At 43.6% G+C, this 24943-nt stretch overlaps 1 protein-coding gene across 4 annotated transcripts in view; it reads left to right on the top strand.

Moving 5' to 3' along the window:
* The window catches only part of dlgap1b (discs, large (Drosophila) homolog-associated protein 1b), a 302250-nt gene that overhangs the window by 264450 nt on the left and 12857 nt on the right, over window positions 1–24943 (top strand). For all 4 annotated transcript variants that reach the window (XM_055929199.1, XM_055929200.1, XM_055929198.1 and 1 more), the window contains exons 7-9: window positions 13749–13957; window positions 14142–14291; window positions 14544–14626. In XM_055929199.1, coding sequence (XP_055785174.1) covers window positions 13749–13957; window positions 14142–14291; window positions 14544–14626 — 442 coding nt within the window. The remainder of the gene's footprint in view (window positions 1–13748; window positions 13958–14141; window positions 14292–14543; window positions 14627–24943) is intronic.

Here is a 24943-nt window from a genome sequence, read left to right as displayed (position 1 = left end):
ATGTGTGGTGGTAGACTGACGTATATTGTAGCTCTGTCACACTCGGTGATGCACTCTCGCCCTCCCACACACACGTGTGCTCTTCAATGTACTATTCACACACACACACACACACCGGGCTGCATGCCCTCTCGTCTTTCCTCTTTCCCTCCAACAGGATGCGACGGGTCAGGGGTCAGAACTGGAGAGCACAAAGAGAGTTCTGCGTCTGTGTGGCCGCCTGGATTCTTGTTGTAGCCCTCCTCCCTCCCTCTCTTCCTCCCTCCCCCTCTCTGTGCCCGCCACGCCTGGCCTGACGTTTGGTTTTAGACCCCGATGGCTTTAGCATGCCTCTGTCTGCATCTCAAATGGAACCATATTATGTATTTAGTGCACTACTTTTGATCGGGGTAGTGCACTATATAGGGAATTTGGGTGCCATTTGGAATGTAGCCTCTGGCTGAGGATTAAATCAGCAGTGTCTCCTTTCCCTCCACGTGCAAGTGGTCAGGACAAAGAACGTCAAGTAGGGAGAAAGGAATGTAAGCCTCTAAACCATGAAATAATACTCGCTAGGCACACTGACATTTCATGACATTCCTCGGTTCCTACAAGAACAAACTGCAGTTGGAAAACTTGGAAAGACCTCAAATGTTGTATTTTTTTTGCATATACTGTACGTTATATATTTTGTCGTAAGTACATTGGATGTTTTTGTTTGTCTTTTATTGTCTTCAGGGCCCAACTTTCACAAAATGTTTTAATGTTTTATAGTGAAGCTATGTTTAGTTTCTTTTGTAGAGAAAAAAGGTTGTGAACTTTTGACCACATACCAGTGCATTTGTATGCTAATAGCTTTAGCTGCACTGAGGAGTGATCCTTCATGTAATGACATGACTTTTGCAGGTAACGTAACTGATTACAGTGTTTTGTAATCAGATGACGTTGTACTGTTCTTAACAATGATTTATATATACACACTAGATTACTTTTAGGGGTGCTGTGTTGAAGTCACAATGCCTCCAACTTGGAACTACCCCACCATAGTAAAAAATATTTTGGAAGCTATAGAAATGCATTTATTAATGTCTACATTCATTTTTTGCCACATCTATTATATTACAGACACCTTAATGCATAAGCTTTTATTATATTATGTTCGCTAAACATACAAATTCTAAAATGTATAAAAACATGTTCCTTAAAGTATACTTTTTAGAGGTTACTAATGTTACTGTCGCCACTACAACAACAAAAATACTTAAATATGTGTCATTTTGTTCTTGAAACATTTAATTGAAATATTGTAGAATTCCATTAATTCCTATGGAGGACTGCTCCTAGTGGAGAGTGCCAATATGGCCGACCGGTGGCTTCAAAACCTCTCAATGGCCAATACATAGCATCAACAATCCAGGGTTTATATACATCATTGGTTCTGAGCCATATTGGATGTTTTGTTCTGTTGGACAGTTTGTTTTTTGTTCCTCCTTATCTGTGGTCTGTGTTCAGTGTGTGTGTGTGTGTGTAGCGGTTGGTGGTGACTCTAAGGCCATGCTGGTGTGTGTATTTGTAGTCAGCAAACACACACACAGTGGCCAGAATTATCCACTTAGTACACTCAGAGTTGGGGAGTAACTGATTACATGTAATCGCTTACATGTAATCCGATTACAAAAAACTGTCATTGTAATCAGTTACGTTACCTGCAAAAAAATATACATACTTTTGAAAAACTAGATGATAACTTCTTGGCTTACTTTTAAATTCAGAAAATGTGTTTGTGGGGAAAAAAATACATTATGACACCTTTCTGTTTTCTCAATGACATTCAATTCAGCATTGTAAAAAGGGGCACGTTTAATGTTACACCTGAGTGAGTCTGACCACAAGTATGATGACATACCAAATACTATGATGACATACCAAATACTATGATGACATAACAAATGCGTCTGATGGATAATTTGTGTCTTCTTCTAATGCCTCTTAAGTGGAAAGTAGCCCAAAAATAACTAAAGGTAATCAGATTACGTTACTGGGTTTGGGTAATCCAAAAGTTACGTTACTGATTACAATTTTGGACAGGTGACTAGTAACTGTAACGGATTACGTTTAGAAAGTAAACTACCCAACCCTGAGCACACTGGCAGTGGCAGCAACGTCATGTAGCAGAGGGACCAACACACACATAGCTGTCCCAGATCTCTTCTCAGCACACACACACACAGGGGGAATCATTAACTACCTTACCCGCCAAAGTGTGTGCATGTGTGTGTTTGTCTGTGTGACTGTGATGTGATAGATGACTCATATCTTTGCACCTGTGGAGATATGAGACTGCGTCTACTCTGAGGAGATGAGGATGGTGATAGTATAGTATTGATATTGAGAGCTCATAGCTCATGTCATTTATAGCTCATGTCAAGCTGAAAGATGTTGAATATCCCGTATTCACCCAATGACTACATGGATATGGTGTATAGGCCTGTGACTCGCCTCTAGAGAGCTATGCTGTCATCACAGACACATGCGGTGTGTCATACAAGCACCTAACCTACTCACTCAGTGATACATGTTGCATCCCAAATGGCACCCTATTCCCTATATAGTGCACTACTGGGCCCTGGTCAAAAGTAGTACACTATATAGGGAATAGGGTGCCATTTCGAACACAACCAGTGAGACATGGGCCTGGGAGTGGGAAATGAGTGGAGTGAAAGCATGCATGAGATGAGTGGGTGTGGTAGCTTTAGCAATAGGATGCTAGCGCTGGAGTTACTTTGTGCCCCATGTGGCAGCAGGAATGTTAATACAGGAACCAAACGAAACAGCCTGACAAACGTACAGTATCTTATCTGAATCTCTCTCTCTCTCGCTCGCTCTCTCTCTCTCTCGCTCGCTCGCTCGCTCGCTCGCTCTCTCTCTGGTTACTGTTGAGTCACTCCCTAAAGATATCCTCTTCTGTCTTTTTTCTGCCTCAGGGTATGTCGTTCTTTTAGGGCTGGGACAATGGAGTGATGTGTTGCTTCTAATAGTGAATGACTTGTGAGGCACTCATTGCTGAGCGCTGAGGAACAATAGGGGCAGTCTAAGCTCTCCAGGCAGGCCTAATGAGAAACTGTTAATGTTTCAACAACCCCCTCCTCAAAGCATTGTCCTGGGATTATCTCACTCTGCTCGGTTCACTATATTTGTCCACCATGTTAGTGTACATGTAACACTAATATAATATACACCATATTGCCCATATTGAATACTTTGGTGTGTATGACATCTGACATGACAGATGCTCATATTGTGTTGTAGATTATAGGACAGCTAAACTGAAATAGTAGCCTATGCTTCCTGTTGTGGAGATTGGTAAATGAAAAAGTATGTCACTATGCACCTGTATCTTTTGTACTGTACAAATGTCCCGCTCTAGTTGAATTTGTATTACTAGCATCGCAGTAAGTTTCAGTCGCGGTCTGTCACTGATTGGTAGAGCAGATGAGGTTCATGAAGCAGGAATACAGGTAACTCATATTTATTTTCTCTTTGAACTTGATACATGACTCATGGTGAAAGTGGGTTTAGTAGGTTTGAATCTCTCTATTGCCTAACAGTTAGCAGCTGTCAAATAAATGTACAGTTGTCAGTCATAAACACTGTTGTCTTACCGGGTAGCATAGACACAAGACATGCCTGAAGCATAGTTATGTTTAGGTCCAGTCTTTCACAGTAAGGAATATGCCTGTTTTGACAAGCTCTACTAGAATAAATCCAATACATCTGACTTAGACTCAGTGTGAAAATATTTTCAGAGACTGATTCACACAGAGTATACCCACATCAACGTAATGGTTGACACACAAAAAGTGGTTTTCGGAGCTCTGTTTTGAGTCACCTGAAGGAATTCCAGAAGCCTTCATGTCAGTCTGCACCACTCACCCACAAAGGTCAGGGGTCACAAGGAGATTTCTGCTCCCCAGATGCCTGACCCCTCAGCCCCCCTCACTGACACAATAGCTCTGTGTGGAGGAGTGTATGTGTGGAGTGGAGTGTGGTTTGTAGAGAGAAAGGTATTAGTGCTCCACAATGAAAGCCTTCAGTGTTCACGCACAGTCACACACAGTAACCTGAAACACTGTGGCGTTTAAGATTTACGGTTCTGATGTCTAGGTTCACATCAGATAGGCCCTACTTAATCACATATTCCAGTTAGGCTTCAGTAGAGCCTGTAATTGACATATTACCGTGGTTTACAGTGCTGTTTATGAGACTATAGTAATGTCATATGTGGGACCTTTTTCATATTGTTTTTCTTTGTCATCACATTACAGTGCCCCAGATAGCAAGTATTGAGCTGGAACGGAAGAGAAACTGGTTTGTAGAGTTAGCATTGAGGCATAAACAGTGGCTAGGCCATGACATAGCCTACAGGCTGAATGTTAGCTCAGGTGCTAGCTAACACGCTTCCTGTTAAAGTAATACAATAGCAGTTCACTGTTTTTCTCTTAGTGAGTTTGCTTAGCATGTCTAACATAAGACTGTTTGTGCTTATTTTTTGGGGTAATTGTGCGTGTTTGTTTCAGCCTTGTGTGTTGTTAACCAGCTAGCTAGCGTTTAGCTGTGTGCCTGTGCTGCAGCCCCAGTGTACCCGGTAGAAGGTGAACAGCCAGCAGTCTGCTCAAATCTGCTTGCCTCCGCTGTGCCGTTAAAAACCCAAAGCCTCGGAGCAAACTTCATGTTGCTGCTTGTCTCCATGGAGACACTATCCCAAAGGACTCCAGCTGGTTGCGTGGTGTGTGAGAGTGAGCAGACGGAGCTATGACTGTGTTGCGAGTAGGGGGGGGGGGGGGGGGGGGGGGGGAGGAAGCCCCGGAGGCCAACCTCTCACCCCTCTAGTCTGGTTCCCACTAGATGGGCCAGTGGCAAAGTCAAATTCGGCTTTATCCTAAATATTTATGAAAACAGCATTTTGCTTTTTGGTCTTAATTCAAAGTTAGGTTTAGGCATAAGGTTAGCAGTGTGGTTAAGGTTAGGGTTAGAATTTAAATATGATTTTCAGAAGAGAAATTGTAAAAATAGCCCCTCCCCCCCCCCTCTCACGCTCTCTCTCTCTTGGCTGTCTGGACACCTTCTGTAAGCTGTCAGTGTTCCCCCGCCCCCCTTCCTGTCTTTGTGTTTGCATGGCGGTGTTGAGGGTGCTGTTGGTGGCTATGCCCTTGGCCCCCACGGGGGGGAGCCCAACACTGTTAGCTTAATAGCCAATCGTTAGCATAGACCCTTGTTGTGCAGCCTCAGACAATTGTGTGAGAGGTGGTTCGTTCCCTGCTTCCGTTACCTCTCATAGCAAATCACTGTTCAGGCATTTGAAAAATCACAAATTCCTAAGGACAAATTGCACACAATACACACAGTCAGAAAGCGGTTCAAGTAATGGGAAAGTGTGACCAATGGAGCCAGAGGTACTTTATGAGTTTTTGTTCTCTCGGGGCATGAAGAAGTGAATGGAGGCTTTTTTTTTGTGAAGGGGTGTGTGAGGCGTGTGTGTGTGTGGGGGTTTGTCTTTGATTCTATCTAGCCCTGAGGGAGGGGATTCACCCAGAGAACAGCTATTCACACAAGCCTGTCAGCATGGGTTTTTTGAACCATTTGTCAAAGAGGGATTTGGGCAAGTGCCAAGAAGACTTTTGTCATTCACAAACTCCTTTTCCCCTCTTCGTTGGAATGACAACGACAATACACGCAGCAGGCTTCACCTCGAGAAAGGAGTGGAAATTAGATTTCAACCCAAACACCACTTTAATTAAGAAAGTGTGTTGTTGCAAGTCTGTCTCACACACCAGAAGGCATTCGTTTGATTGTTAAATCAAATGAATTACAGGTAAGCCTAAGATCAAAATGGAATGAAATCCTAGTTTTAAAGAGGAAGAGTGACTAAGAAAGAAAAAGAGAGGGAAAAGGTTTTTCCATATACCTTCCTGGCCCCACTTTAAATGAAGTGCAGCTTATAAAGGCTTCATAAAGCCTTCATAAGCACTACATAGTTGGGTCACAAATCATCTATAACCGTATGTCAAGCTTTAAAAAGGGTTTATAAATGTGGCTTAACTGTGTGACATAATCACCCATGTCAAATGTGTCATAATATGTCGAATATGACATAAACATGTCCTTTATGAAGGGTGACATGTTGTGCTGCAGGATGTCACACACTCTAAAGAGAAGTCATATTAGTCCCATTACGCCCCCAACATATGGACATAGAAAGTGTCTTTCTTCTGGAACCAAGTAACATATTCCTCAGCACATAAAGACGCACACAACAATATAACATACTATACCGTGCGGTGCTGGGCCCAGCCAGGTCTTTGACACATTCAACCTCTCCCCAGCTGAAAGATCAGCCACAAAATGTTGGCACTGTTGTAACAACAATATACTGTACAGTACTGTATTTCTTCATCAGCATCTTTATGCTTTCGATAATAGAATAATGATAAAAAATACTCTTTCAAAATGCAGATGTTTATTTCCTTATGGATCCGTAACGAATTACTATGGAAATAAATATCACTGAATGACAGAAATATTGGAACAAAGTAGGCCAGTACCATATTTTCCATTCCGTCCTAACTGAAACCACGAGGGTTTCGTCTTGAATTTTTCTTGGAATAGAAACACCATAATATTAATCAAATTAATTAAGCTACATTTCTTAAAATGAATCTCATATACTATGTGCTTACGAAAAAGGTTTACATTTTATAGTAATGCCAATATTGAAGATGATCAAATGCTTCTCAAAGATGCCCTCTGGTGATCAAACTAGCACTAACTGGCATTAATGCTAAAAATGCGGCAGTATGACGCAACTATTAAAGGAGGAACCACTGTATCTGATATTTGTTAGCTAGCTAGCAGTTGATGTGGAGTCACCAAAATTATTTGAAATAACAATTGAGGTAGCCATGTAATCAGTGCTTGACTTGGACTGCAATAGGTGCCGGTAATCATTTTGGGTGTTGGTATTGTTTACATTTAGGTGCAAGAGTTTCCCATGACTTTTGAGCTAATATTCTAAAAGAGGAACAGGAGCTCAAGCAGTAGAACATTTTAGGTGCTGGTCAAGCACTGCATGTAATCTAGCCAAACAGAACTTTTAATTGTGGTCATTTAAATTAGTTAACTTACCCGTTTAAAGCTGTCCAGTGGGTATTTGATTTGCGAACTCCGTCACATTTGTGGAAAAAAAACACTGCTAACCAAACAGTGCTAGGTGCATGTGCACTTCAATTAAAGGGTAACTACACTCAAAATGTAAATATCTTAGATTTTTCTCAGATATCAAATTAAACCCTGATGGGGTTTAAACATTGTTGTGACAATATAACATCCAAGTTTTTGCTATTTTTCTATAAACTATTTGTGCTTTTTATAGCGAAATCCATAAGAAATGGGAGATATCAGAAACCTGGAAAACAAAAAACATAAAGAAAAACCCAAAGAAATATAACGGAATTAGGCAAAAAATAAAACTTATTATAATGGGGCCTACCAACGTTTTTTGCTATGCATGACTTTATGTCATCCTGCAGCACAGCATTTGGGGGAAAGTTGAGGTCGGGTCCAATGTTGCCTATGCACCCAAGAGCGAAAGAGGTTGGGCCATCCTATAATTGTTTTAATTTAGAGTAACATAATATACACCATTTAACAGACGCTATGGATACTGTTATAGATGATTTGCAACACATGTATGTAATGCTTATGAAGGCTTTATTGAGACTTTATGAAGCCTTTATAAGCTGCTCTTCATTTAAAGCGGGAACGCATTCCCTCCTAATGGAGCTGAGGAATCCAGAGTCACATTCCTCCCACAGTGTTCCTTCAGACAAACTGCATCCTTGAAACGGTCTGGTGTATGTGTGGGTGTGCTTGAGATGACCTCCTCTACCTCATCTCGTTCCTTACAGCCCTTCCCAACAATGCATAAAATAAAATACTAACACAAGAGGAATAAAACAAATTACACAAGAATATACAGGGACTACAAGTACTAGTACCATATCAATGTGCAGAGGTACAATGTATTTGAGGTATATATGTACGTGGAGGCAGAGTAAAGTGACTAGGCATCAGGAAAGATAGTAATAATAAGAGTAAGGGCCCTCCCGAGTGGCGCAGCGGTCTAAGGCACTGCATCGCAGTTCTTGAGGCGTTACTACAGATCCGGGTTCGATCCTGGGCAGCGTCGCAGCCGGCAGACCCATGAGGCGGCACACAATTGGCCCAGCGTCGTTCCGGGTAAGGGAGGGTTTGTCCGGCCAGGATGTCCTTGTCCCATCGCGCTCTAGCGACTCCTGTCTCGGGCCGGGCGCAGTGCACGCTGACACGGTCGCCATTTGGATGGTATTTCCTCCGACACATTGGTGCGGCTGGCTTCCGGGTTAAGAGAGCAGTGTGTCAAGAAGCAGTGCTGCTTGGGAGGTTTGTGTTTCGGAGGACGCATGGCTCTTGACCTTTGCCTCTCCCGAGTCCATACGGGAGTTGCAGCAATTGGACAAGACTGTAACTACCAATTGGATATCACGAAAAAAGTGTAAAAAGTACAAAAACATTTATAATAAAAATGTTAAATAATAAGAGTAAAATAAAGAACATAGTAGCAGCAGCAAATGATGAGTGTAAAAGTGTGAGTGTGGGAGTGTCAATGTAGTATGTGTGTGAGTAAGTATGTATATAGAGTCTAATAGAGTCTAAAATGTGTGTAGAGTCAGTGCAGATAGTTTGGGTACCATTAACTCACTATTTAGCAGTCTGGCTATTTAGAAGTCTTATGGCTTGGAGGTAAAAGCTGTCTCGGAGCCTTTTGGACCGAGAGTCGATGCTCTAGTACTGTTTACTGGACGGTAGCAGAGGGAACAAACAGTCTATGGCTTGGGTGTCTGGAGTCTTTGGGAAATTTTCGGGCCTTCCTCTGACACCGCCTGATATGGAGGTCCTAGATGGCAGGGAGCTCGGCCCCAGTGATGTACTGGGCTGTCCGCACCACCCTCTGTAGCGCTTTGCGGTCAAGGGTGGAGCATTTGCCATACATACCAAGCGGTGATGCAGCCAGTCAATATGCACTCGATGGTGAAGCTGTAGAACTTTTGAGGATCCGAGGGCCCATGCCTAATCTTTTCAGCCTCCTTAGGGGAAGAAGAACTGCCTTGCCCTCTTCACAACTGCGGGTGTGTGTGGACCATGTTAAGTCCTTAGTGACCTGGACACCAAGGAACTTGAAGCTTTCAACCCACTCCACAACAGCTCTGTTGATGTGGATGGGGGCGTGCTCTCCCCTTTTTCTCCTATAGTCCACGACCAGCTCCTTGGTCTTACTGACATTAAAGGAGAGGTTGTTGTCCTGGCACCACACTGCTCAGTCTAGGACCTCCTCCCTGTACACTGACTCATCGCCATCGGTGATCAGGCCGGCCACTGTCGTATCAGTGGCTTGATGATGGTGTTCTAGTCATTCATGGCCACACAGTTGTGGGTGAACACGGAGTACAGGAGGGGACTAAGCACACACCCCTGAGAGGCCTCCGTGTCATAATTTATCATTGCGTTTGTTCTGTAAATTACCCATACATCATTGTAATGGCATTGTGTCATATGGACAGCCAAATTGAACTGGGACTCTTTTATGTGGAATTTTTCTGAGGTTTGGAGATCAAGTGGCGGGATTGGGATGCTCAGATCTGGAAGCTCTTGGTTTAGTCTCTGTGAGGGATGTATGAAGTTCACTGTGTTCATTAAGTTGCTAAGCACACACACACACACACACACACCACAGTGTAGCCCAGGTCACCGCAGACAATAGTTTCAGATGGATGGCGGGCATAGCAGTCGCAGGCGAGGAAGTCTGCAGTGTGCCTTGAGGTGGTCATGACAGATTGAAATGTTCGGCTGCACTGTGTCAACAGCCCTGTGTGTGTGTGTGTGTGTGTGTGTGTGTGTGTGTGTGTGTGTGTGTGTGTGTGTGTGTGTGTGTGTGTGTGTGTGTGTGTGTGTGTGTGTGTGTGTGTGTGTGTGTATAGGGGGGGGGGGGGGGCATGTTCAAGCTTCTTTAGCGTGTTTACTCAACCTGTCTCAGCATACACAGCCCAGTCTTCACCTCCTCTCTGTCTGGCCACAGCAGAGCAGAGCAGTGACAGATAGGAGGGGCATGGCGTTGTCTCCAGTTTCATATCCCTCTTAATGGAGGAACATGAAAACGCAATGTTCTTTAAAGCCTTCTTCACAGTGTGTGTGTGTGTGTGTGTGTGTGTGTGTGTGTGGGTATAGACGTCTGGTCCCCACAAGAGTAGTAAGCAAACCAAAATTGGACCAATTGGGGACATTTTGTTAGTCCCCACAAGGTCAAATGCTTTTTCTAGGGGGTTTAGGGTTAAGGTTATAATTAGTGTTAGGGTTAGAATTACGTTAAGGGTTAGGGTTAGGAACTATGGTTAGGTTTTGGGGTTAGGGTTAAGGTTAGGGTACCGTTTATGGGTTATGGGTTAGGGAAAATAGGATTTTGAATGGGACTGAATTGTGTGTCCCAACAAGGTTAGCTGTACAAGACTGTGTGTGTGTGTGTGTGTGGTGTGTGGTGTGTGTGTGTGTATGACTGCAGGCGATAGAGCTTCAAAAAGACTGACATTCAATCCCCTGAACTTCTGCTCCCTATTCGCCTGGCAAGGCCAAGACCATAGCCTCTCTCTCTATCTGTGTCAGTCAGTGTGTGTGTACCAAATGGCAGCCTATTCCCTTTATAGCACACTACTTTTGACCAGAGCCCAGTGTGCTGGTCCTATGGGCCCCGGTCAAAAGTAGTGCACTATAAAGGGATTAGGGTGCCATTTGGAACACAGACAGTGTGGGTGGGTGCTTATACTTACTGGTCTGTACTCAGTGACCTTTGTAGAGATTAGCAGTGTTTCAATCATAGACCTATAGAGACATCTGCAAAACATCAGAACTGGGTTGAAAACAACCCAGCGCTGGGTAAATAGTGGACAGAACACACATTGGGTTATTTTGACCCACTTAGTTGGGTTGTTTTCTTTGAAGACTGGAGGCATGGATTAGTAGGAGTGTGGCATTCAAATAGTTATTTTTGGCCACCCATGAGAGTAAATGTAATTCCAGTTCATCTGTTCTGTTGTGATCACATGTTAAGGTTAATCACTGATACGTTTGAAGCTTTAATGCCTTTGCATATTTCAATGTTGGGATGGTCACCACTTTGTTGTTTAAATTTTATTAAAATATCCCTTCAATATTTTTGCACGTATATTAATATATATACTTAATAACATTATTGTAATATTATTTTAAGTGGTAACTCTCCCAACAATGGGATATACAAAGGCACCTGAGGAACTCATAATCTTGTAAAAGCTACAAATATGTGATGGCAATAGAACACATTATAAACCGGAATGACATTTACTTTCATGGGTGGCCAAAAATAACTATTTGAAAGCCACACCCCTACTAAGCCACGCCTCCAGTCTTCTGATCTGACCTGGTAGCTCGATTACCCAGCATCAATAACCCAATAACCCAGCTAAGGCTGCATTCACATAGGAAGCCCAATTCTAATATTATTTTCACTAATTGGTCATTTGACCAATTAGATCTGCTCTGAAAATGATCTGATGTGATTGGTTAAAGAACAATTAGTTGAAAAAAATAGCATAAGTGACTCAAGTGGCTGGGTCAAAATAAAGTGTGTTCTGTCCAATATTGACCTAAATTGGGTTGTTTTTGCATTGTTTTTAGGGATGCTTTCTCACAGGGTGTGCTGCACTGTTACAACTTTAACTGGATGGCACAAAAAAACTATGTATTTTTCTTAATATATAAATTGTGCTACTTATTTTCTTGAACAAGTAGTACAGCGTTAGCTAACACCTGGTAACGAAGTCTTTGGCAACTCTTCCTGTTAGCTACAATGATCTAATCAAAATACAATCTTATTAATGTAAGCATCCTTATCTGAACTTGTCAAAACTTGACTGTACAGACTCATGGCTGCCTTTGAGGATTAATTCAATCGTGGTCTTGACGGGAGGCTTTAAGGCAGCCAGCCCGCCAGCCAGGCAACCCTCTAAACCTTTGCTGCGGTAATGTAGCTGTCAAGAGCAGTGGGGAGGGCCCACATAAACATTTTTATCTAATGGTTTTCGACACGGCACTCACGCACACACAAACACACACACTCCGTGCTCCGCACTCAGGGTTTGGCAGACAATGGGCACTGTACGCCGCTCCCACCATACGCTGTAGGATGTTTGTCTTTTTCAGGGATTAAAGGGATCCAGGAAATTCACTCACTGTCCTAGTTTCTGGGACAGGAGTCAGCCAATAACCTAGTTCTGATGGGGAGGGTGCCATTTGATGTGCTCTGTGTGGACTCCCTGCACACTTGTGAGACCAGGGCCTGCATAACTGCCAACCTGTCGCTGTAATAGGAGATGGCACTCACTGAGAGAGAGAGAGAGAGAGAGAGAGAGAGAGAGAGAGAGCAAGAGAGAGAGAGAGAGAGAACTGATATATGTATGAGTGTGAATTAATTTGTAGATCTTGTTTGTTTGAGAATTGATCTTTGCGTTAGGGCTTGTTTGCAGTGACACCCTACCTCATTACTCAGTACACGTCTTTGTTTATAGACACTCACACACACACACACACACACACACACACACACACACACACACACACACACACACACACACACACACACACACACACACACACACACACACACACACACACACACATGCAGTTGGCCTGTTATGATTACGTAAAGGAGGTCAGGCAATAGAGGAGATCAGGATGGCAGCTTTCAGCCACAATAGACTAGATCCGTAGTTCAAGTGAAGTGACCAACGGACAAACCTTTTTAGAAGTTTAACTAAGCTTTGTTGAAGATGCTCCTAATCTAGATTCTACACTACTTGTTAATTTGACAGCAAATCTAGCTAATCGCCCTGTGAACTACAGTCACTACTGAACTTAATCTCGTTCACAGGCACTTTTGCCCAAAAGCTTCTGCTCAAACATGGCCTTCCTTAACTAATACAAAAAGACCGGGAGAAACTCCCGGCACATAGGCATTGGCTTAATCTACCAACCAATCATCTCCCACAACACCTTCCCCCTAAACCTCCCCAACGCCTCGCATCTCAGTGCAAGAGGCATCACTGCAGTACCTGGTTCAAATCCAGGCTGCATCACATCCGGCCATGATTGGGAGTCCCATAGGGCGGTCCACAATTGACCCAGTGTCATCCGGGTTTGGCTGGGGTAGGCCATCATTGTAAATAAGAATTTGTTCTTAACTGACTTGCCTAGTTAAATAAAGGTAATAAAAAATAAAGGCCAACTTTGAATAGCTTATATCACAGGCTTAAGTGCGCTGTGCACAATAGCCTGGGGATGAGGTTACTACTGTACTGTACGTACTTGCAAAAATGCAACAAAAAAAGGTAGAACTTTTTTTTTTATATATATATGTTTGTTCTCACCTTTTTCTAATCATTTCCCCCCACATTTCCTCTGCACTGATATTTTTTGGTTTTCATAATTTTGTAGTTACCTCTGTAGTTTTTGTAGATTTTTAACAATTTTTTCCCATTTCCCCGCTGCAGTGTCATCAATATATTTTCTCCATCATTTTGTCGTTTTCTCTGTATATTGTGTAGCTTTTTCTAACCAGGTTTTCCCCCTCCTGTCCCCCTCTGCAGTGTCATCATGCATCACCACGTACAAGAAGATGCCTCCGCCGGTACCGCCGCGCACAACCCCGCCCAAGCCCTTTATCTCCATCACGGCCCAGAGCAGCACCGAGTCGGCCCAGGACGCCTACATGGACGGGGGGTCAGGCCCCCGGACCCACATCAGCACCTCCCAGCCCGGCCTGTCCAACTCCAGAGAGAGCATCGACAGTATGAAGGTATAATATAATAAACTATATTGTGTATTCTGAAAATATTATAAAACTTAACGGTATGTCAATAATCTGTTTTGAAATTTGTGATTTTATCAGTGTCAATTTGTGTTTTTGTCAAATCATTAAAAAGATAAACACTTTTTAAAAAACGTATTTGATTGTTTATTTTATTATTATTATTATAAAGGCCCTGACAGCAGCTATTGAGGCAGCTAATGCCCAGGTCCACGGCCCAGCCAGCCAGCATGTCACCAACAGCACCATCACCGCCACCAACATTGCCTCCACCGACAGCAAGAGAGACACCCTCCGGAAGTGCCTCTCCATAGGGATACAGGTCAGAGAACAGACACAGATAGGCCTATGACCGTATTGACCAAACAATGACCACATGCTGACCACACACTGACCTGTGGTCTGTTCTTAACTGACATATCTCGGTTAAACCAGAACTAAAATCTTGCGTAATTTGATCAGATTCTACCATTTATGTATACATAGTCTGTCCAGGAGAGATGATTAATTCTTACCTGTAAAAATAAAGTTTATATAAAAATACAACAACAAAAAAATCTGTGTACGGTTGCAGGTGGATGGACCAGAGGAGGTTGGGGGGACAGAGGAGCACTCCAAGTTCCAGTCAGTAGGCATCCAGGTGGAAGAGGAGAGATGGTGAGAAGCGAGGGAGAAAAAGAAAGCAGGAGCGTGTGAATGATTTTCTGCCATTCATGTTAGTGTTTATCTTGTATCCTGTTGCAGTCTGCTGGTGTCTCTGCTAGCTGACTGTCCACTCATTGTGCATTCAGTTGGCACCTCTCTCTGACACTCCCCCCTCAGGCCTGAGAGCTGTATGGATATAAATGTGTACCTTCGGGTTGGGCCTAGTTGACTGTAGGCTGTCGGGTCCACCATCCCACCCCACACCTCACTCCACAACAGCTGCCCCCAGCTCGGAGGAGTTTGGGCATCAGAGCCCCTTGACTAGGGGGCCCATGCATGCAGTGACAGCTGGGGAAGTGGAGGATGTGTTGGAGGGAGGGGATAGGAAGGGAGTGGGGGCAGTTAGTTGACAGCCATCTGTTGCAGCAGCATTTGTGATGTGGCCAGGCCACTTTGGGAGGGGGAGGGGGGGGGGGGGAGGGTTGTCAGAGTCCTGTTCTTTTCAGTACATGGTCATGTACAACCCCAACTCCCCCTTTTCCTGCCCTACACGTAACAGTTCCTATAGGTCCCCTATCTCCCCCTAAACCCTTATACTAAAGCCCCTATAGCATGCCTATTGACCACCTCATTGGACAACTGCCCTGGCCCCTGACTGACTTATACAAGGAGCATTTGCATAGGCAGGAAGTCAGGGAACGTTCCTGATTCCTGGGGTTGTGTGAAAATATGTCTACACAGCAGGCAGTTGTGTGTCTGCCTGCGTAACTCCCATCCACTTACCACAGTAATCCCTCTGTTAGTCAGAGCTGAGGGGAGATGACCAATTTAGAGACTGTGCTAGACGCAGTAATCTGATTTCATACTGTACACAGAACATGGTTAGGAATCAAAGAGCCCAGTCTCAACCTACCAAGGTCATGTACAGGACTGCAGTTTCAGAGTCGGATGCAGAAATCTGGTCTGTGTACCAAATGGCACCCTATTACCTATAGTACACTGCATTTGACCAGAGACCTATGGCTGGGCGTATTTGCCCTGGTCAAAAGTAGTGCACAACATAAAGAATAGGGTGCCAATTGGGTCAAAGTAATCTGGATTTTTTTCCTCAAAGAGCTTTCCTCAGCTGACTAGCCAAGCATTGAAAAGGAGGCACATCTCCAAGCAGCCAAGGCAAACATTAACTCCTGTCGACACTTCCACTAGTCAAGTGGCTCTGGGGTTTAATGTCACACATGTGCCTTCCCTTGGTGCATGTTTGAGTGCGTGTGTCTGTGTGTGTCGCAGCAGGTCCGTTCTGGGAGGTCATGGTCTGGGCAGAGTGCCCCTTATACACTAGATTCCCAGACGGTGAGAGTGCATCACTTCTGTGGCCCTACCCCACTCACTGAAAAGATGTGTGTGTGTGTGTGTGGGGGGGGGGTCATAACCTCACCTCAGTGTTTGAACTGGGCTTAAGCCTGCCAAACTGAGAGGGAGTGGAGGAGAGCAGTAAAAAGAGAGGAACACTACAAACAACCTGGCTGCCTTTTCAAGACATCTGTCTGCTCAGACAACTCAGACAAAATGACTCAAGTAACTGTCACCCAGTAAAATACTACTTGAGTAAAAGTCTACATTTGTTTTTATGTATGTGTAAGTATTAAAAGTAGACGTAATTGTTAAAAAATACTTAATTATCAAAGATAAAAGTATGAATATTTTCAGATTCCTTTCTAGCAAACTAGATGACACAAGGTTCTTATTTTTATGGTGGGGTAGCCCCCCCCCCCCCTCCCACTCCAACATTCAGACATAATTTACAAATGAAGCATGTGTTTTTAGTGAGTTTGCCAGGTCAGAGACAGTAGGGATGACCAGGAACGTTCTCTTGATAAGTGTTTGAATTGGACAATTTTCCTGTCCTGCTAAGTACTCAAAATGTATCGAGTATTTTTTGGTGTCAGGGAAAATGTATGGAGTAGAAAGTACAGTGCAATCAGAAAGTAGTCAGACCCCTTCCCTTTTCCCACATTTCCACATAATAGCCTTATTCTAAAATGGATAAAATATTTTGTTTTCCTCATCAATCTACACACACTACCCCATAATGACAAAGCAAAAACAGTTTTTTAGAAATGTTAGCAAATTTATTATGAATAAAAAACAGAAATACCTTATTTACATAAGTATTCAGACCCTTTGCTATGAGACTCTAAATTGAGATCAGGTGCATCCTGTTTCCATTGATCATCCTTGAGATGTTTCTACAACTTGATTGGAGTCGACCTGTGGTAAATTAAATTGATTGTACATGATTTGGAAAGGCACACACCTGTTTATATAAGGTCCCACAGTTGACAGTGCATGTCAGATCAACAACCAAGCCTTGAGGTCGAAGGAATTGTCCATAGAGCTCAGAGACAGTATTGTGCCGAGGCACAGATCTGGGGAAGGATACAATCAATTCTGTAGCATTGAAGGTCCCCAAGAACACAGTGGCACCCATCATTCTTAAATGGAAGAATTTTGGAACCACCAAAACCTTTCCTAAAGCTGGCCGCCTGGCCAAACTGAGCAATAGCGGGAGAAGGGCCTTGGTCAGGGAGGTGACCAAGAACCCGATGGTCACTCTGACAGAGCTCCATAGCACAACACCCCACTTGGAGTTTGCCAAAAGGCACCTAAAAGACTCTCAGACCATGAGAAACAACATTCTCTGGTCTGATGAGACCAAGGTTGAACTCTTTGGCCTGAATGCCAAACGTCACGTCTGGAGGAAACCTGGCACCATCCCTACGGTGAAGCATGGTGGTGGCAGCATCATGCTGTGGGGATATTTTTCAGTGGCAGGGACTGGGAGACTAGTCAGGATCAAAGGAAAGATGAACGGAGCAACATACAGAGAGACCATTGAGGATAACCTGCTCCAGAGCGCTCAGAACTTAGACTGGGGGCGAAGGTTCACCTTCTAACAGGACAACAACCCTAAACACACAGCCAAGACAACACAGAAGTGGCTTTGGGACAAGTCTTTGAATGTTTTTGTGGCCCAGCCAGAGCCTGGACTTGAACCCGATCTCTGGAGAGACCTGAAAATAGCTGTGTAGCAACGCTCTGCAGAGATGAATGTGAGAAACTCCCCAAATACAGGTGTGCCAAGCTTGTAGTGTCATACCCAAGAAGACTCGAGGCTGTAAATGCTGCCAAAGGTGCTTCAACAAAGTACTGATTAAAGGGTCTGAATACTAAAGTAAATGTGATATTTTTTTATATATTTTTTTATACATTTGCAAAAGTTCTAAAAACCTGTTTTTGCTTTGTCATTATGGACTATTGTTTGATGATGATTTTTTTTTTTTCATTTCATAAATTTTAGAATAAGGCCAGTGGTTTAAAGTGCTTAAGTAAAAATACTTTAAAATACTACTTAAATTGTTTTTTGGGGTGTCTATTCCTTCCCGTTTATATTTTTGACTACTTTTACTTCGCTACATTCCTAAATAAAATAATGTACATTTTACTCCATACATTTTCCCTGACACCCAAAAGTACTTGTTACATTTTGAATGCTTAGCAAGACAAGAAAATTGTGAAATGCACACACTTATCAATAAAACATCCCTTGTCATCCCTACTGCCTCTGATCTGGCGGACTCACTAAATGTAACGGATGTGAAATGGCTAGCTAGTTAGCGGGTACGCGCTAGTAGCATTTCAATCAGTTACGTCACTTGCTCTGAGACTTAAGTAGTGTTGCCCCTTGCTTTGCAAGGGCCGTGGCTTTTGTGGAGCGATGGGTAACGCTGCTTCGTGGGTGACTGTTGTCGATGTGTGCAGAGGGTCCCTGGTTCGCGCCCGGGTCGGGGCGAGGGGACGGTTTAAAGTTATACTGTTACATTGGTGCCGTGACCCGGATCACTGGTTGCTGCGGAAAAGGAGGAGGTTGAAAGGGGGGTGAGTGTAACGGATGTGAAATGGCTAGCTAGTTAGCGGGTACGCGCTAGTAGCATTTCAATCAGTTACGTCACTTGCTCTGAGACTTAAGTAGTGTTGCCCCTTGCTTTGCAAGGGCCTCGGCCTTTGTGGAGCGATGGGTAACGACCGTGCTTCGTGGGCAACCGTTGTTGATGTGTGCAGAGGGTCCCTGGTTCGCGCCCGTGTCGGGGCGAGGGGACGGTTTAAAGTTATACTGTTACATTGATGCTGTTGACGCGGATCACTGGTTGCTGCTGAAAAGGAGGAGGTTGAAAGGGGGGTGAGTGTAACGGAGGTGAAATGGCTAGCTAGTTAGCGGGTACGCGCTAGTAGCATTTCAATCAGTTACGTCACTTGCTCTGAGACTTAAGTAGTGTTGCCCCTTGCTTTGCAAGGGCCGTGGCCTTTGTGGAGCGATGGGTAACGACCGTGCTTCGTGAGCAACCGTTGTTGATGTGTGCAGAGGGTCCCTGGTTCGCGCCCGGGTCGGGGCGAGGGGATGGTTTGAAAGTTATACTGTTACATTGATGCTGTTGACCCGGATCACTGGTTGCTGTGGAAAAGGAGGAGGTTGAAAGGGGGGTGAGTGTAACGGATGTGAAATGGCTAGCTAGTTAGCGGGTACGCGCTAGTAGCATTTCAATCAGTTACGTCACTTGCTCTGAGACTTAAGTAGTGTTGCCCCTTGCTTTGCAAGGGCCGTGGCTTTTGTGGAGCGATGGGTAACGCTGCTTCGTGGGTGACTGTTGTCGATGTGTGCAGAGGGTCCCTGGTTCGCGCCCGGGTCGGGGCGAGGGGACGGTTTAAAGTTATACTGTTACATAAACACACATGCTTTGTTTTTAAATGCGGTTGGAGTGTGCCCATGGCTATCCGTGAATTGAAAAATTAAAAGAAAATGGTGCCATCTGGTTTGCTTAATATAAGGAATTAGAAATGATTTATACTTTTACTTTTTATACTTAGGTACATTTAAAACCAAATACTTTTAGACTTCTACTCAAGTAGTATTTCACTGGGTGACTTTTACTTGAGTCATTTTGTATTAAAGTATCTTTAGTTTTACTCAAGTATGACAATTGGGTACTTTTCCCACCACTGAATAAGAGTGTAACGTAATAAAATATGTAAAAAGTCAAGGGGTCTGAATAATTTCCCGAATGCACCGTACATTATTTTCTTTAAGAATGTAGTGGAGTAAAAATAAAAGTTGTCAAAAATATAAATAGTAAAGTACAGATACCCCTAAAACCTACTTAAGTAGTACTTTAAAATGATATTACTTAAGTACTTAACACCGTTGAATACAACACTACCAATTTCAATCTAACTTCAAATCCTCATTCAAACAGCAACTACTCTGCAGAGATGTTTCGACTTATGTCATGACCCCACACATTCCATATGGTCAAATCATGGCAGCAAATGGGGTAGGTGAAGGTTGCTTTTTTTTCACCACAGTGCAGTCCAGTGCAGTCACTGGTAACATGGAATCTGGGTGTGTTCATGGTCTATAGTGGTCCTAGTTTTCAAATCATATCGTCCTCAACCCACTTTGACCGCCTTGAAAAGTCAGAGACAGTCAGACCTTCTACTGCTTTATGGTCCTGTCAAAGAGGACAAATGGACAGAGAAATGGACTCCGACTCTAATGGAACCCTATTCCCTACGTAGTGCACTACTTTTGACCAGGACCCATAGATCTCTGTTCAAAAGGCTCTGGTCAAAAGTAGTGCACTATAAAAAGGTGCCATTTGGGATACACACAGGACATGCAGGATTCATTAAAATGCCTGGGACTCTTAGTGAACCCTCCTACTGATGCGTTTCAGTTCTTAGTGCTGAGCATTTTACGTTTTGAACCAAAACTGGGATTGGGCTTCTCCAGAATTAGCCCCGAACAAACTAGGAGCTAAGAGAAGAAAACAATACAGTAGCCACAATCCAGACTGACAGTCATCCAGTCTTGGAGCAGCTTTTCCCCCAGTTGGCGAGCGGAGCAGAACAGAGCAGCGCAGAGCAGAACCGAGCACAACAGAGCAGAACAGGCCTCCCTTAACCACTGAAGTCATTTACAAGGCCCTGTGAAGGACTCCACCTGACTGAAATGTAAAAATAACCTCTGTTGCTTTTGTCTCTCCCTTCTCTCTCTCTCCCCCCTCGCTCTCTCTCTCTCACGCTTCCTTCTCGCGCTCTTTTTTCTCTGTCCCTGTCACTCCCTCATCTCTTTCTCTTTCTCTCTCTCTTGAGTCAGTCTGGCTTGTGTTTGGCCCCTCTCTGCCCTGACACAGACAGGAAGTTGCTAGGAGGGAGCTGCTATAAAGCAGCCTGAGATCATTATGACTACACACCTGATCAGAGCACAGTTACTCTTTAACTGCTGCGAGCACACACACACACAGACACAGGCGCTGGTAGCCCTCCACTGTGAGTGTGTTTGTTCTCTCCCGCTCCTCTCCCCCTCTTGCTCTCTGTTCATGAAAGAAGGGAGATTAATGGAGCAGAGGAGGTATAGATAAATGGGGGAAGTGGAGGAGGAGGGACTGGCCGGGGATGGGGTGAGGCTGATGGATGGAGCAACTTCAGGGTCTGTGTGTGTGTCGTCACCCTGTGGGCAGGTCATGTCAGAGAGAGAGAGCGAGAGAATTATTTTCTGTCATTCATGTTAGTAGGGCTGTGGCGGTCACAAAATTTTGTCAACCGGTGATTGTCAAGTAAATAATTGCCGGTCTCACGGTAATTGACAGGAAATGAACATCAACATATTTAGCATCTCCTGGCTCTACACATAGCCTACAAGCCACTGATGCAGACCTTTGGAACATCTACATTAAGAACAAATCTAATAAATTCATGAAATATAACCTACACATTCACAATAAATCCATTATTTATTTTAGACAGGTTTAAATAGACATGATATGAAGAAAATGTTGTCTATTTCAGAAGAACAGGATAGCATACTCTGAGATGTCCTTATGTTAGGTCCTGATCTGGCTATACCGAATGGCTGTGGGCTACACTAGTTTATTTAGCAGACAAGATTTGCTTAGAATTCCGTGGCATTATTTTATAGTATGAAGAATACAATTGAACAAAGCTGAATAAAATAGAAAGGATATTTCTCTCCAAGCGATTTGAGGTGCGCACGTATGGTTAATAAAGAAATAGGTATTCCTATATGCTTAATTTAGAGTTGTTAATGTAACTTTAGCTGTTCTACAAACGTTGGGCTATATATTTAGATTTTTAATACTTTGTAAGGCTGCATGATGCGACTCTAATGATGATTTGAAAAAAGTTGCTTTGTTTAGTTTTTTTGCGCAGACTGTATATATTTCATCAGTCTCTCATTCACAATTTGACAAGCACTTGAAGATGGAGTAAGATGGTGCCGACAGATATGGCAGCTCTGCTTCTGGCTCCTAAGAAACTTAGCAGAATTTTTGTTTTTTTGGTGTGTTATTTCTTACATTATTAGCCCAGAATTTTTTTGGGTGTTATTATACACAGCCGGAAATAAGAGGGAAGGGCGATGGTGTATGTTTCATGATTAACTACTCATGGTGTGATTGTGATAACATACAGAAACTCAAGTCCTTTTGTTCACCAGACCTAGAATACCTCACAATCAAATGCCGATCGTATTACCTCCCAAGAGAATTCTCTTCGGTTATAGTCACAGCCGTGTATTTTCCCCCTCAAGCCGATATCACGGCGGCCCTCAAAGAACTATAATGAACTTTATGCAAACTGGAAACCACATATCCTGAGGCTGCATTTATCGTAGCTGTGGATTTTAACAGCAAATTTGAGGAAAACACTACGAAAGTTCTATCAGCACATCGACTGTAGTACTCGCGCTGGTAAAACATTGGACCACTGCTACTCAACTTTTTGAAATGCCTACAAGGACCTTCTCCGCCCTCCCTTCGGCAAATCTGATCACAACTCCATTTTGCTCCTCCCTTCCTATACAGTGGCTTGCGAAAGTATTCAACCCCTTGGCATTTTTCCTAAGTTGTTGCCTTACAACCTGGAATTAAAATAGATTTTTTGGGGGGTGTGTATCATTTGATTTAATAAACAACATGCCTACCACTTAGAAGATGCAACTTTTTTTTTTATTGTGAAACAAACAAGAAATAAGACAAAAAAACAGAACATTTGAGCGTGCATAACTATACACCCCCCAAAGACAATACTTTGTAGAGCCACCTTTTGCAGCAATTACAGCTGCAAGTATCTTGGCGTATGTCTCTATAAGCTTGGCACATCTAGCCACTGGGATTTTTGCCCATTCTTCAAGGCAAAACTGCTCCAGCTCCTTCAAGTTGGATGGCTTCCGCTGGTGTACAGCAATCTTTAAGTCATACCACAGATTCTCAATTGGATTGAGGTCTGGGCTTTGACTAGGCCATTCCAAGACATTTAAATGTTTCCCCTTAAACCACTCGAGTGTTGTTTTAGCAGTATGCTTAGGGTCATTGTCCTGCTGGAAGGTGAACCTCAGTACCAGTCTCAAATCTGTGGAAGACTGAAACAGGTTTCCCTCAAGAATTTCCCTGTATTTAGCATCATCCATCATTCCTTCAATTCTAACCAGTTTCCCAGTCCCTGCCGATGAAACACATCCAAACAGCATGATGCTGCCACCATGCTTCACTGTGGGGATCGTATTCTCGAGGTGATGAGAGGTGTTGGGGTTTCACCAGACATAGCGTTTTCCTTGATGGCCAAAAAGCTCAATTTTAGTCTCATCTGACCAGAGTACCTTCTTCCATATGTTTGGGGAGTCTCCCACATGCCTTTTGGCAAACACCAAACGTGTTTGCTTATTTTTTTCTTTAAACAATGGCTTTTTTTCTGGCCACTCTTTCGTAAAGCCCAGCTCTGTGGAGTGTACTGCTTAAAGTGGTCCTATGGACAGATACTCCAATCTCCGCTGTGAAGCTTTGCAGTTCCTTCAGGGTTATCTTTGGTCTCTTTATTGCCTCTCTGATTAATGCCCTCCTTGCCTGGTCCGTGAGTTTTGGTGGGCGGCCCTCTCTTGGCAGGTTTGTTGTGGTGTCATATTCTTTCAATTTTTTTAATAATGGATTTAATGGTGCTCTGTGGGATGTTCAAAGTTTCTGATATTTTTTTATAACCCAACCCTGATCTGTAATTCTCCACAACTTTGTCCCTGACCTGTCTGGAGAGCTCCTTGGTCTTCATAGTGCCACTTGCTTGGTGGTGCCCCTTGCTTAGTGGTGTTGCACACTCTGGAGCCTTTCAGAACAGGTGTATATATACTGAGATCATGTGACACTTTGATTGCACACAGGTGGACTTAATTTAATTAATTATGTGACTTCTGAAGGTAATTGGTTGCACCAGGTCTTATTTAGGGGCTTCATAGCAAATACATATGCACGCACCACTTTTCCGTTTTTTTAAATTTTTTTAAACAAGTTATTTTTTCCATTTCACTTCACCAATTTGGACTATTTTGTGTATGTTCATTACTTGAAATCTAAATAAAAATCCATTTAAAACAGCTTGTAATGAAACAAAATAGGAAAAATGCCAAGGGGGTGAATACTTTTGCACGGTACTGTAGGCAGAAACTCAAACAGGAAGTACCCGTGCTAAGGTCTATTCAAGCTGGTCTGAGCAAACAGAAGCTTCAAGATTGTTTTAATCACGCAGACTGGGATAAGTTCCGGGTAGCCTCTGAGAATAACATTGACGAATATACGCATACGGTGACTGAGTTTATCAGGAAGTGTATAGGAGATATGGTACCCGCTGTGACTATTAAAACCTACCCAAACCAGAAACTGTGGATAGATGGCAGCCATCGTGCAAAACTTAAAGCGCGAACCACCGCATTTAACCATGGCAAGGTGACTGGGAACATGTCCGAATACCAGCAGTGTTGTTATTCCCTCCGTAAGGCAATCAAACAGGCAAAACGTCAGTACAGAGACAAAGTGGAGTCGCAATTCAACGGCTAAGACACAAGACGAATGTAACAAGGTCTACAGACAATCACGGACTACAAAGGGGAAACCAGCCACGTCGCGGACACCGACATCTTGCTTCCGTACTTACTAAACACCTTCTTCACCCGCTTTGAGGATAACACAGTGCCCCCGACGCGGCCCGCTACAAAGGACTATAGGCTCTCCTTCTCCACGGCCGACGTGAGTAAGACATTTAAGCGGGTTAACCCTCGCAAGGCAGACGACCCAGACGGCATCCCTAGCCTTGTACTCAGAGCATGCGCAGACCAATAATCAGGCCTACTACACGTGGAATTTGACTGCCCTACATGTTAGTTTTTATCTTGCATCCTGTTGTAGTCTGCTGGTGTCTCTGGTTGCTGGC

This window comes from Salvelinus fontinalis, chromosome 7 (genome assembly GCF_029448725.1).
Source record: "Salvelinus fontinalis isolate EN_2023a chromosome 7, ASM2944872v1, whole genome shotgun sequence".
Classification (NCBI taxonomy): domain Eukaryota; kingdom Metazoa; phylum Chordata; class Actinopteri; order Salmoniformes; family Salmonidae; genus Salvelinus; species Salvelinus fontinalis.
The sequence above is the reverse complement of the archived record's forward strand: the minus strand, read 5'-3'. Positions and strand labels throughout refer to the sequence as shown.